The 12437-nt window shown below is 48.5% G+C and overlaps 1 protein-coding gene across 3 annotated transcripts in view; it reads left to right on the top strand.

Moving 5' to 3' along the window:
- The window catches only part of MON1A (MON1 vesicular trafficking associated A), an 18762-nt gene that overhangs the window by 4821 nt on the left and 1504 nt on the right, over window positions 1–12437 (top strand). The window contains exons 3-6 of one of the 3 annotated variants that reach the window (XM_007466216.1): window positions 7355–7367; window positions 9184–9323; window positions 10559–11044; window positions 11621–12386. In XM_007466216.1, the coding sequence (XP_007466278.1) occupies window positions 7355–7367; window positions 9184–9323; window positions 10559–11044; window positions 11621–12386 (1405 nt within the window). The remainder of the gene's footprint in view (window positions 1–7354; window positions 7368–9183; window positions 9324–10558; window positions 11045–11620; window positions 12387–12437) is intronic. The other 2 variants (XM_007466217.1, XM_007466218.1) reach the window with 2 other exon arrangements.

The following is a 12437-nucleotide window of genomic DNA, read 5'->3' as shown; positions in this document are numbered from 1 at the left end:
TGCTGAAGCAGTTACAGCACAGCCTAACCTGGACCCTGTCTGCCGCACATCCATGCATTCTGGCACCATCCTCCCAGATAGCCCACTCCCCAAAGGGTCAAGGCAGGATAGGGCACTATCTAAGCAGGAAGAGGGAGCAAGAGTGGTAGGGACCCAGTAGGGAGGGGTTCTTGCAAGGCCCTTCCTCTCTCCAGGCCAGGCACCTAGAGGAGGGAGGCATACCAGAAGGGCTGATTGAGCTAACTTGTTTGGTGACATTGCTCAAAGGCACAACAGAGCACTTCTAGGGAAAATAGCAAGCCCTGGGGGCTTCTAGAGAGGCTGCCTGAGAAGAGGCCCCAAGGGAGTATCTGGGACTGGTTCCAAGAGACCTCTCTTGCTTAACTGCTTCAGGCCCAGCCACCCAAGAGCTTCAGCCACACAGGTTATGGCTCCAATGGGGTTTGGGGTGGGTTTTGCTATGAGTCATTCACCCTCCCTGCCTAGTTTCCAGTGTAAATGTCCAGAGAACTGTTTGCTTCACCAGGGCTTTTGGCTGGACCCCGATACTGGCCTTGGAAATATTGAGGTACTACATGATTTCAGGTGGTTGGAGAACTGTTCAGAAGGAGATGTCCACTAGCCCCAGCCAGCTGACCCTGCCCTCACAACATGCAGGTACCATGTTGGGTAGTACTCAGCTATGCTGGGCGCAGTTACCTAAATCCCACTGGGATCAGTGGGTAGTGGGCCCTCAGGGGTAAGCTACTGTAGACCTTGTTTTGGTCTTTGAGCCAGAGGCGCAAGGCCACAGAGCAGGGGCATGTGGTGGAAAGGAGTTCAGCTTGGGAGAGACTTCTGGGAGCAGCAGGGAACCAATGGTCTGTCCTGCAACTTCAGGATGAATAGCCAGTTAGCCTGGAGGAACTCCCAGCCCTAGGCCCAAAGACATCTCTTTGTCCCAGCATCACAGATGGGTCATTTCAGGCCAGAGCCCACCTGGCTTCATGAGGTCAGAAGCACGTCCTGCTCACTAAGGGCCTGGCTCAGGATGAGCAAACTCGCAAAGGACTGATTTACATGACAGAGATTACTGGATCTGTGTATAAGTGCAGGTACACATGGTCTGAATAAGAATAATCATGATATGCTAAAGACAGCTGAGTGTACCTACTCTGTGCCAGGGTAACCAAGTTACATGGATTATCTCCTTTAATCCTTCCACAACCCAATGAATCAGTGCTGTCATCATCCTCATTTCATAGGTGAGAAAGCTGAGATTTATAAAACCAAGCCAGGTTAATACAGGTCCCTCTGACTCCAGAGCCATTGTTACTGAACACTTAACTACTACCAAGGACAAGTCTTCCCTACAGGCAGGAGTCTCCCAAGGCTACATTGGAGCTGGGTGTTCTCTGAGGATCTTTCATCTTCTCCCTTCCAAAGTTATTTATCTGACAAATGTTAATTAAAGTCCTCCTGCTTATGGAGCTGACATTCTGAAATTTGCAACAGCTCACAGGGTTACCTTCAATGTAGAAAAATAAAGCAGGGCAAGGGAGATAAGAATCCAGGATATTCCAGGAAGGCCTCTCTGATAAGGTAACACTTGAGCAGCAATCTGAAGGAAGTGACAGAGTGAGTCATGTAGATATTTGGCCAAGTAGTGGAATAGGTGAGGTGGGGGGCAGGGGGAAAAGTAGGGAGATGTGGTCCAGGCAGAAAGTTCAGCAAGAGCAAAGTTCTGAAGGGAAGGAATACTCAGGATTTACATTTACAGTATACTCAAGGAAAGCCATAATGTCAGTGTGGCTGGGTTGAAGTAAAGCAAGTAGGGGAAAGAACAGGAGATGAGGTTGAAGAAGTAATTTGGGGGGTGGGGTGCAGCACGTGTAGACAGAGAGGTTCTTGTGCACCACTGTGTGGAAATTGGCTTTCTCACTGGGTTAGGTGTGACCGTTAACAGACTAGTGAGCAAAGGAACTACGTGACTTGACTTCTGTCTCAAGCAGATCACTTTGAGTGATGTGAGAAGGATAGAGTGTACAGGGACAAGGACAGAAGTGGGGAGACTGGTTAAAAGACTGTTGCAATGCTGGAGAGGGTGTGGAGGAAAGGGAACCCTCTTGTACTGTTGGTGGGAATGTAAATTGATATAGCCACTATGGAGAACAGTATGGAGGTTCCTTAAAAAACTAAAAATAGAACTACCATACAACCCAGCAATCCCACTACTGGGCATATATCCTGAGAAAACCATAATTCAAAAAGAGTCATGTACCACAGTGTTCATTGCAGCACTATTTACAATAGCCAGGATATTTACAATAGCCAGGACCTAAGTGTCCATCGACTGATGAATGGATAAAGATGTGGCACATATATACAATGGAATATTACTCAGTCATAAAAAGAAACAAAATTGAGTTATTTGTAGTGAGGTGGATGGACCTAGAGTCTGTCAAACAGAGTGAAGTAAGTCAGAAAGAGAAAAACAGATACCATATGCTAACACATATATATGGAATCTAAAAAAAAATGGTTCTGATGAACCTAGGGGCAGGACAGGAATAAAGACACAGACGTAGAGAATGGACTTGAGGACACAGGGAAGGGGAAGGGGAAGCTAGGACGAAGTGAGAGAGTGGCATTGACATATATACACTACCAAATGTAAAATAGATAGCTAGTGGGAAGCAGCCGCATGGCACAGGGAGATCAGCTCGCTGCTTTGTGACCACCTAGAGGGGTGGGATAGGGAGGGTGGGAGGGAGACGCAAGAGGGTGGGGATATGGGGATATTTGTATATGTATAGCTGATTCACTTTGTTACTTAGCAGAAACTAACACAACATTGTAAAGCAATTATACTCCAATAAAGATGTTAAAAAAAAAAAAGACTTGCAACAATCTGCTAGAGAGATAATGTTGACTGGGACCAATGTGATAGTGGTGGAGGTGATGAGAAGTGGTCAGATTCTGAATATGGGCATTTCCCCATGGAACATCAGTAATCTGTTCCATGAAAGTTGGACATTCTATTTGGAATCACTAACTTAGAATCTATTTCCCACTTTTTTTTTTAACATTTTATTGACGTATAGTTGATTTATGTGTTTCCCCATTATTTCAAATGGGAAAAAGTATAATCCTTCCTTCATCAACCCCAAATCCCCAATTTTCTAAAATGGCACTAAAACACAAGGAAAATACATACCTAATATATGCCAAATAAATTATAATGTTAGGATACAAAATGCTTAAAACATTTCCTCCTGATCAAACAGTGTTGCTTTGATACAGCATCATGGCCTCTTTCAGTACCTGCAAATAGCCATGATGCAAGTAAACCCCTTTTGTTGGCACTCAATGATCTATCAGTTCTATTTGAAATGTAATTTGAGGCTTTAAATGCACATTCCTTTATTAAAAAATATAGATCAAGTGTTGATAATAGTTTTTTTCTATGTAAACATAAGCTCAATCAGTACAAGTTTGTTGTTTTAGTTATCTATTGCTGTGTAACAAGTTATCCCAAAACTTAGCAGCTCAAACCAATAATAAATATTTATTATCTCATACAGTTCCTGAGGGTCAGGAATTTGGCAGCATCTTAGCTGGATGATTCAGGCCCAGTGTCTCTCATGAGGTTGCAGTCATTCAAAGGCATGACTGGAGCTAGATGATTTGCTTCCAAGACTGCTTGCTCACATGACTAGCACATTGGTACTGGCTGTTCTCAGGTTTCAGTTTCTTACCATGAGCTCCTCTCTTTAGGGCTGCTTGAGTGTCCTCACAACTGATGGCTGATGGCTGCACCTAGAGAGAGTGATCCAAGAGAACAAAGCAGAAGCCACAATGTCCTTTATGACCTAGCCTCAGAAGTCACACATTGTCATTTTCACATTATCCTGTTGGTGACATAGATTAGTTCTGCTCAGCGTGGGATGGGAGTATATAGACTTGAATGCTGGGAGTTGAGAATCACTGGGGACCATTTTGAAGGCTGGCTACCACAGCTGTGTATTAAAAACCAAGAGGCATTCTACGTGGCAAAGGTTAATGAGAGACATTTTGCTGGGTGTATCTGTATTCTGAAGTAAAGCTGACAAGATTTGCTGGTGGTTTGGTATATGAGGTACGGGAAAAAGAGAGGCATAAGGGATGCCTCCAAGATTGTTTGCTAAATAACTGGAAGAATCAAATTGTCTTTCACTGAGATGGAGAAAACTCTGAGAGGAACAACTTTTTAAGGGAATGATCAGGACTCAGTTTTGGACATATAACTTTGAGATACTATAAGATATCCAAGGGCAGACATCAAGTAAACAGTTAAATGTGTGTGCCTCTGGAAGTCAGAAGAGAGATTAGGGCTGTGAATAAAATTTGGAATCATTAATTTATCAGTGAAATTTAAAAGCATGAGACTGAATAAGGTCACCAAGGGATCGAATGAAGACAGAAAAGAGATCCAAGACCTGAAATCTTGGTCCCTCAACAGTAAGAAGAACTGTAAAGAGAACTTAGAAGGAGTGGTCCATGAGGTAGGAGAACCATGAAAGGAGAGTGATGTGCCAGAAGCCAAGAGAAGAAAGTGTTTTGAGAGAGAGGAAATAATCATTGTGGCTGCTGAGTGAAGTGAGATGATCCTGGAAGTCACTGGAGACCTTGAGGGAGCAGTGTTACTAGAGTAATAGTTGGAATGGATTCAAATGTGAATGGGAAAAGTGGACAGACACCTGAGCGCTCCACATTTCCCAGTGCCTCTGGCCACATGACTAGTTCTGGCCAATCTGGACTTTGAAGTATTTAAGAGTTCTGACATGACCCTCCAGCCCTGTCTTCCATTGCCAGGTGACGGCAGAGCTATAGGATGCTAGTAGCCTGGATTCCTGAATCACTGCCCGGAGGGAGCTGCTCTGAATTGCTACCAAACCCACAGTACGTGAGCAAAAAATAAGCCTTTAGTGCTCGCTTCGGCAGCACATATACTAAAATTGGAACGATACAGAGAAGATTAGCGTGGTCCCTGTGCAAGGATGACACGCAAATTCCTGAAGCGTTCCATATTTTTTGGTTCAGGCAGTAATGCGAGTGATGGGGAGCGACACGGGGTGGCAGATGAAGCTTCGCTCTCCCGTTGCTCACCTCCTGCTGTGCTGCCCACTTCCTAACAGCCCACGTCCCAGATAGGGGTCCGCAGCCTGGGAGTTGGGGACCCCTGCTGTATATAATGGAGTCAGCCTGTCAAATTAGGAACTTGTAAATATTTTAATACATATTATCGTTTAGAGATTATTAAAAAATGCTTACAAAATCTGTGAAGGTGGTCAAAAGGTACAAACTTCCAGTTATAAAATAAATCCTGAGGATGTAATGTACAGCATAGTGACTATAATTAATAATGCTTGTATATTTGAAAGTTGCTAAGAGAGTAGGTATTAAAAGTTCTCATCACAAGAAAAAAATTTTGTAACTATGTGTGGTGATGGATGTTAACGAGACATGGTGGTGACCATTTTGCAATATATACAAATACTGAATCATTATGTTGTAGACCTGAAACTAATATAATGTTATACATAGATTATTTCTCAATAAAAAAATGCTTGCAATAAAAAAAAAGAAAGAAAAAGCCTTTAGGGAATTCCCTGGCAGTCCAGTGGTTAGGACTCTGCACTTCCATTGCCTGCGGCCCGAGTTCAATCTCACAAGCCATGTGATATGGCCAAAACAAACAAAAAAAGCCTTTATGTGTAAAGCCTCTACCATTTTGGCACTCATTTGTTACACAGCATAGCCTAGCTTACGTGACTAATTAAACTCCAAGTACTGTTTACTGTTTTGAGGTTTGTTTGTTTTATAAAGGACAGCAAAAAAAAAAAAAAAAAAAAAAAAGGGGGGTACCTAGGGGGGAATGGAGGGTTAAGGGGAGGTTTGTTTTAAGGTTTTAATTGAAAAAAAAAAAAAAAAAAAAAAAAAAATAGGGTGGTACCTAGAGGGGAATGTAGAGTTAAGGGGAGGTTTGTTTTAAGGTTTTAATTGAAATAAAACAAACATAAAGTTCACAAATCATAAGTACATCTCAATGAATTATAACAGAGTAAACACATCTAAGGGAAAGTGTTTTGAAAATGGAAGAAACATCAGTATATTGGTGATGAATAGGGGAGAGGGGGACACTGATGATCCGAGAGAGAGAGGGACAGCTGCTGAAGCCATATGCTTGGATGGGTGAGAGGGGCTGGAGTGGAGGCGTTAGTGGAGCCCAGACAGCTCATCTTTAGTAAGAAGGAGGAAGGCAGAGTCTGGCAGGTGAGGTGAGGTGGTAGTGGGAATCTTGGAAGTCTCTTTTGCTGACTTCCGTGTCCTTAGTGAAATAGAAGGTAAGGTTATCACTGATAGTGCTGAGGGTGAGCATTGGAGAAGATGATGGAAGCTTGAGAAGAGAGAAGATGTGAAGCTCTCCACTAGGGGAGTGGGAAAGTGAGTACACATAGAAATGTAGGGCATTCCCATTCAAAGTAATTGTTCTGGACCCTCTCCTCAGAAAAAAGCACATACCAATCCAGGCCTCCATCCAAGGAGCCAGGTCCAGAAGCCCTGGCCACAACCCCGGGACTGGCAGTAGCAGCTTGCCCTCTGCCTGTATATGGACAGACTCATCTCTCTGGGGTCGCTCTCTCTTTACACAGCAATGCAGACCCCAACCGGGCTTTTAGGTTAGCTTGTAAAATAATGGTCTCCAAGGTTCTCGTGTGGCCTGTGTCTTCTTGCTCAAGATCTGGACATGCCCTAGTTTCCTTAGCACCCACTGCCCTGGGCTCTGTGGTGTTGCGGTGGCTGTTTTGGCCTGTTTTGGATTGCTCCTCTTGGTCTCAGTCTCAGAGGAGACCTTTCTGGATGCCTCCCCAGGTTCCTGTTGAGGGCATGCAGCTTCTTAATTACTCTTCATCAGAAAAGGTGGACCACACCTTGGTCTTCTGGGCTCTGACCCTCGCTGGGAACCATCACTCTTGATTGTCCTGATGGACAGGATTGGTGGCCTAGAAAATCCCAAAAGGTAGATGTTCTCCCAAATAATCTTCCTTTGAAGATTATTCAAAGCGCACTCTGTGTGGGGTGATGCTGTTGACCAGTGGTACCCAACCCCCACTTAACTCTGTGGTGCTCCAGGACCAGTGGGGGCATGGCCATCAGGCCAGTCTCTGGCCCTGCCTCCTTCTCTGTCTGTTTTGCACATTGAACTGCTTTACAAGATTAATTTGAAGAAAGGATTCCATAGCTTACAACAAAGATGACAGAAGAGCTTGAAAATCAATTCTTTGGGTACACTTGCAGGAGCTGCCTGCTAGGAACTTGTGGTCAGAGAGAGTTCTTAGGCACAGGTAAGCGGGAGCCACACAAATGCTCGTGCTGGTGACACTGTTTTGAAATCACTCTTCTCATAAACGTTTTTGAGCACCTACTTCATGCCAGGCTCAGGGTGGAGTCATTTGCCCAAGGTTACAGAGCTAGTAAGGGACAAGCCTCAATTATTCCCTATGGACTCTGCTCCAGGAGGGCAGGGACAGAGTCTGCTTTGCTCACACTAACACCAGTCCCCCCCAGGCCCCTGGCCTGCCTGCAGTGCCTTCCTCATGAGTCTCTGACTAGTCTTCGCTGCCCTTCTAGCCCATCCAGCCAAATTTCTATTCCCTAAAGGGTTAGTGCCTCAGATGGAACCCCTCTCCTATGGATTGTTTGTTGCCTGCCAAATGAAGACCCTTCAGCCTGACCTTAAGAGACCTTAGAGGCTGATCCCAAGAGAGCCACCCAACTTCGTTATCCCTGACATCCACTCTTGGCCACCTCCACCTGGCCCTGAGGCTGCAGAAGGACTGGGAGATCAGGCTGAGTTTGTCCTTAGTGTCCATCAAATGGGCACTGAGAACTGACATGTCCATAGTTGGACATGTTTTTAACTGGAGAGGCGAGCCCTGGTGCCAAATTCAAAAGGTACAGAATGCAAGGAGAAAAGCAAGGCTTAGGCCTGTTTACTCTGACTCACTTTGTTCATAGTAAATGTCTAAATATCAAAAAGAACTGATTTGTCAACTCAGTTTTGAATGGAGAAATGTTCATGGTAGGATGTACAGTGGAAGATATCAGGATACAGAATGGTTTCAATTCCCAGCTCCAGCGCTTCTTTCCTGTCGTGACATTGGACAATGTACTTACACACTCTCAGCTTCAGTTTCTTCATATATAAAGCTTGTCTGACAAGAGTGCCTGCCTCAGAGAAGAGTGATCAGGATTACATAAAAATCCACATAGGGACTGGGACTTCCCTGGAACTGCTAGGGGTAGAGAATCCGCCTTCCAATGCAGGGGATGCAGGTTCGATCCCTGGTCAGGGAACTAAGATCCCACATGCCACGGGGCAACTAAGCCCACGTGCCATAACTAGAGAAAGAAACCCTGCACACCACAACTAGAGAGAAGCTTGAGTGCCGCAACTAAGACCCAACACAGGGACTTTCCTGGTGGTGCAGTGGTTAAGAATCTGCCTGCCAATGCAGGGGACACGGGTTTGATCCCTGGTCCAGGAAGATCCTAAAGATCGCAGAGCAACTAATAAGCCCGTGCGCCACAACTACTGAGCCTGCACTCTAGAGCCCGTGCTCCGCAACGAGAAGCCACCGCAATGAGAAGCCCGTGCACCACAACGAAGCTTAACCCCTACTCACCGCAACTAGAAAAAGCCCACAAGCAGCGACGAAGACCCAACACAGCCAAAAAAAAAAAAGTATATTTATTTATTTATTTTGGCTGCACCGGGTCTTAGTTGCATCAGGCAGGATCTTCATTGCAGCATGCAGGATCTTTATTTGTGGCATGAGGGATCTTTTAGTTGCAGCTTGCTGCTCTTAGTTTCAGAATGCAGGAACTAGTTCCCTGGCCAGGGATCGAGCTGGGTCCCCTGTATTGGGAGCACAGAGTCTTAAACACTGGGCAAGTCCCCCATGCATTCTTTTATAATCAGAAAGAGAACAGCACGCTTCTTTAGAAGGGAATATTCAGAACCCATTCCCCAGAGGTTTGAGTTAGCTGGGTCCTGGTGAGGGATACTTTCCTGTACTTAACCACTCTTAATTATGCCAGTGACTCCTGCCACTAGCACCTTCCCCCTTCCCCTCAATGATGCCTTTGTTTGCCCCACAGGAGAGCCCAAGGGATGGCTGCTGACATGCAGAGGAAGAGAAGCAGCGAAGGCCCTGATGGCACGTTGGCTCCTTCTGATGGGCAGAGTGTGGAGAGAGCTGAGAGCCCCACACCAGGACTGGCCCAGGGAATGGAGCCAGGTACGGGCAGGGTGCGCAGCCCCAGCCAGCTTACAGCTAGAGCAGCCTCCAGAGCAGTTGGGATTCCCAACCACTCTTTCACTGTCACTCATTCATGCATGTGTTCACTCACTTGTTAGCTATTTGTCATGTGCTGGGGATACTGCAAGGATCCAGGCTCAGTGTGCATCTGGCCTTCCTCTCCACTTCATGTTGTGCCACTTGCCCTGTGCTGTCTTGCCACCAGTGTGGGCTCTTCTCCTATTTCCTGTGTCTACAGGTACCTCGCTGGCTCCTTCTCTCTCCCTCAGCTCTCAACTTAAATGTCACCTCCTCACAAGAGAGGCCTGCTCTGACCATGCTCTGAACAGAACACTAGTTATTTTGTAGTCTTATTTGTGTGTGTATGTATTGCCCATCTTTCTTGTCCACAAGATTGTGAGCTCTTTGAGCACAGAGCTGTTGTATCCCCAATGCCTGGTACAGTGTTGAACTTATAATAGAGACTCAAAACATATCTCTTGAACTCTTCTGTCCAAAAAGAAATCAGTAAAGGAAAACTGACATGGTCCCTGCCTTGGGGGAGCCACAGGCTAGTGAGAGCATTCCAGTGGAGGGGGTTAGGAACCATGGGTCCCCGCGCAGGGTCAGGGAGCCTTCTCTCAGGGAGAGAGATTTGCTGAGCACAGGAGGTATTCCAGGCACAGGGCGAGGTGCTGGGAACACAGCAGTGAAAAACCAGGTTCCTGCCCATGAGGGGGAACCCCACTGCAGTTGGGGAGAAGAGCAATAACTGATAAGTGCCCCAAGAGAAGTCAAGGAGGGGGATATGATAGAGTGCCTGGGTTTGGGGGTCAGGTGACAGGGACAACTAACATCTTTGCTGTGAGCTGAAGTGTGACAGGGAGCTGGCATGCAAGGAGGTGGGAGTGCCTTCCATGCGGAGGGAACAGGAGATGCAGAGGCCCTGAGGTAGGTGGGGATATCCAAAGAGCAGATGCACGAAGGGCTGTGAGATGAGAGTGAGAGGGGCAGGCAGATACTGGCTACCACCGCAGCCTTGAGGGGTTGGGGTCTTATTCCCAGGGTGAGGGGAGGAGGCTGGTGGGCTGTAAGTCACAGCAAAGCATGACTTGTAGCCAGAAGGAACAGTGGCTTACCTCATCAGGACAAGCAGAGTACTGTATTGGGCACCTTGCTGGTGAGGTGGTCTGCCAGAAGCTACTGCTCTAAACACCAGTGCTTTTGGCTGGCAGGTGCCGGACAGGAGGGTGCCATGTTCGTCCATGCCCGTTCCTACGAGGACCTGACTGAATCAGAGAATGGGGTGGCTTCTGGGGAGAGCCCCAAGGAGGGTGCTGGTGGTCCTCCACCTCTGCCTACAGACATGCGCCAGATCAGCCAGGACTTCAGTGAGCTGAGCACCCAGCTGACAGGTGTCGCCCGAGACCTGCAGGAGGAGATGCTTCCAGGAAGCTCTGAGGACTGGCCAGAGTCGCCAGGGGCAGCTGGGCGACCAGCCACAGAGCCCTCAAGAGAGGGCACTGGTGAAGGGGATGAGGAGGAGACTGCTGAGGCATGGCGCCTGCACCAGAAGCATGTCTTCGTGCTGAGCGAGGCGGGGAAGCCTGTGTACTCCCGCTATGGGTCAGAGGAGGCACTTTCCAGCACCATGGGTGTCATGGTGGCCCTGGTGTCCTTCCTGGAGGCTGACAAGAATGCCATCCGTTCCATCCATGCAGGTGAGCCACCAGGAGGAGGGTGCCAGGAGGTCTCCCTGGCCAGGAGAGACCATACCAGGTTTCGGACTCCCAGGGACTAGAGGGCTGGGATGTGCTGTGTGACCAAGGGTAGTCCCTCCACCTCACCGAGCCCCAGGTCCTCATCTGAACACGGGAAAACAACACTGACTGCCTCATAGGGCTGTTGTGGGGGCCAAAGGTGGCTCGCACATGGGCTTTGCCCTTGGAGAAGGTGAGAAGCTGGGGGAGGTGACCAAAAAAATCCCAGGTCTTGAGCCCCACCCAGCTCTTGCCACTTAGCCAAGAATGTGTGTCTTTCTGAAGTGCTTCCTGCATTTTAGCTGGTCCCAGTCTGTGAAACAAGTGGCAGGAAAGGGGAAAAGGGGGCCCATGGGCATCTGTTTTTCTTTCCTCCTGAAGCCCCCTCTGTGTGCACAGTTCTGAGGGGAGGTGGAGAGATTGTGGAAAGCTGCGCGGGAAAAGCGGGGCTCTGAGGGTGCTGGGGCACGCCATTCAGGGAGGGCTTTCCGGAGAAGGGCTGAAGCTGACACCACCCCTATCCATCGGTCCCATCAGATGGCTACAAGGTAGTATTCGTGCGCCGGAGCCCACTGGTGCTGGTGGCCGTGGCCCGCACGCGGCAGTCGGCACAGGAACTGGCGCAAGAGTTGCTCTACATCTACTACCAGATCCTGAGCCTTCTTACGGGCGCGCAGCTGAGCCACATCTTCCAGCAGAAGCAGAACTATGACCTGCGGCGCCTGCTCTCGGGCTCTGAGCGCATCACGGACAACCTGCTGCAGCTCATGGCGCGAGACCCCAGTTTCCTGATGGGGGCGGCGCGCTGCCTGCCCCTGGCGGCGGCTGTGCGCGACGTCGTGAGTGCCAGCCTGCAGCAGGCGCGCGCCCGCAGCCTCGTCTTCTCCATCCTGCTGGCGCGCAACCAGCTCGTGGCGCTTGTGCGCCGCAAGGACCAATTCCTGCACCCCATCGACCTGCACCTGCTCTTCAACCTCATAAGTTCCTCCTCGTCCTTCCGCGAGGGCGAGGCCTGGACGCCCGTGTGCCTGCCCAAATTCAACGCAGCCGGCTTCTTCCACGTACACATCTCTTACCTGGAGCCTGACACGGATCTCTGCCTGCTGCTCGTCTCCACCGACCGTGAGGACTTCTTTGCAGTGTCTGACTGCCGCCGCCGCTTTCAGGAGCGCCTGCGGAAGCGCGGAGCGCATCTGGCGCTGCGGGAGGCACTGCGCACACCTTACTACAGTGTTGCCCAAGTGGGCATCCCTGACCTGCGCCACTTCCTCTATAAGTCAAAGAGCTCGGGACTCTTCACCAGGTGAGGGAGGGCCTTGGGGAGACTGCTTGAGGGAGACAAGGGCGTGGCGGG

This window comes from Lipotes vexillifer, unplaced genomic scaffold, assembly GCF_000442215.2.
Source record: "Lipotes vexillifer unplaced genomic scaffold, Lipotes_vexillifer_v1.1 scaffold1004, whole genome shotgun sequence".
NCBI lineage: Eukaryota > Metazoa > Chordata > Mammalia > Artiodactyla > Lipotidae > Lipotes > Lipotes vexillifer.
This window is presented reverse-complemented; position numbering and strand designations above follow the sequence as displayed.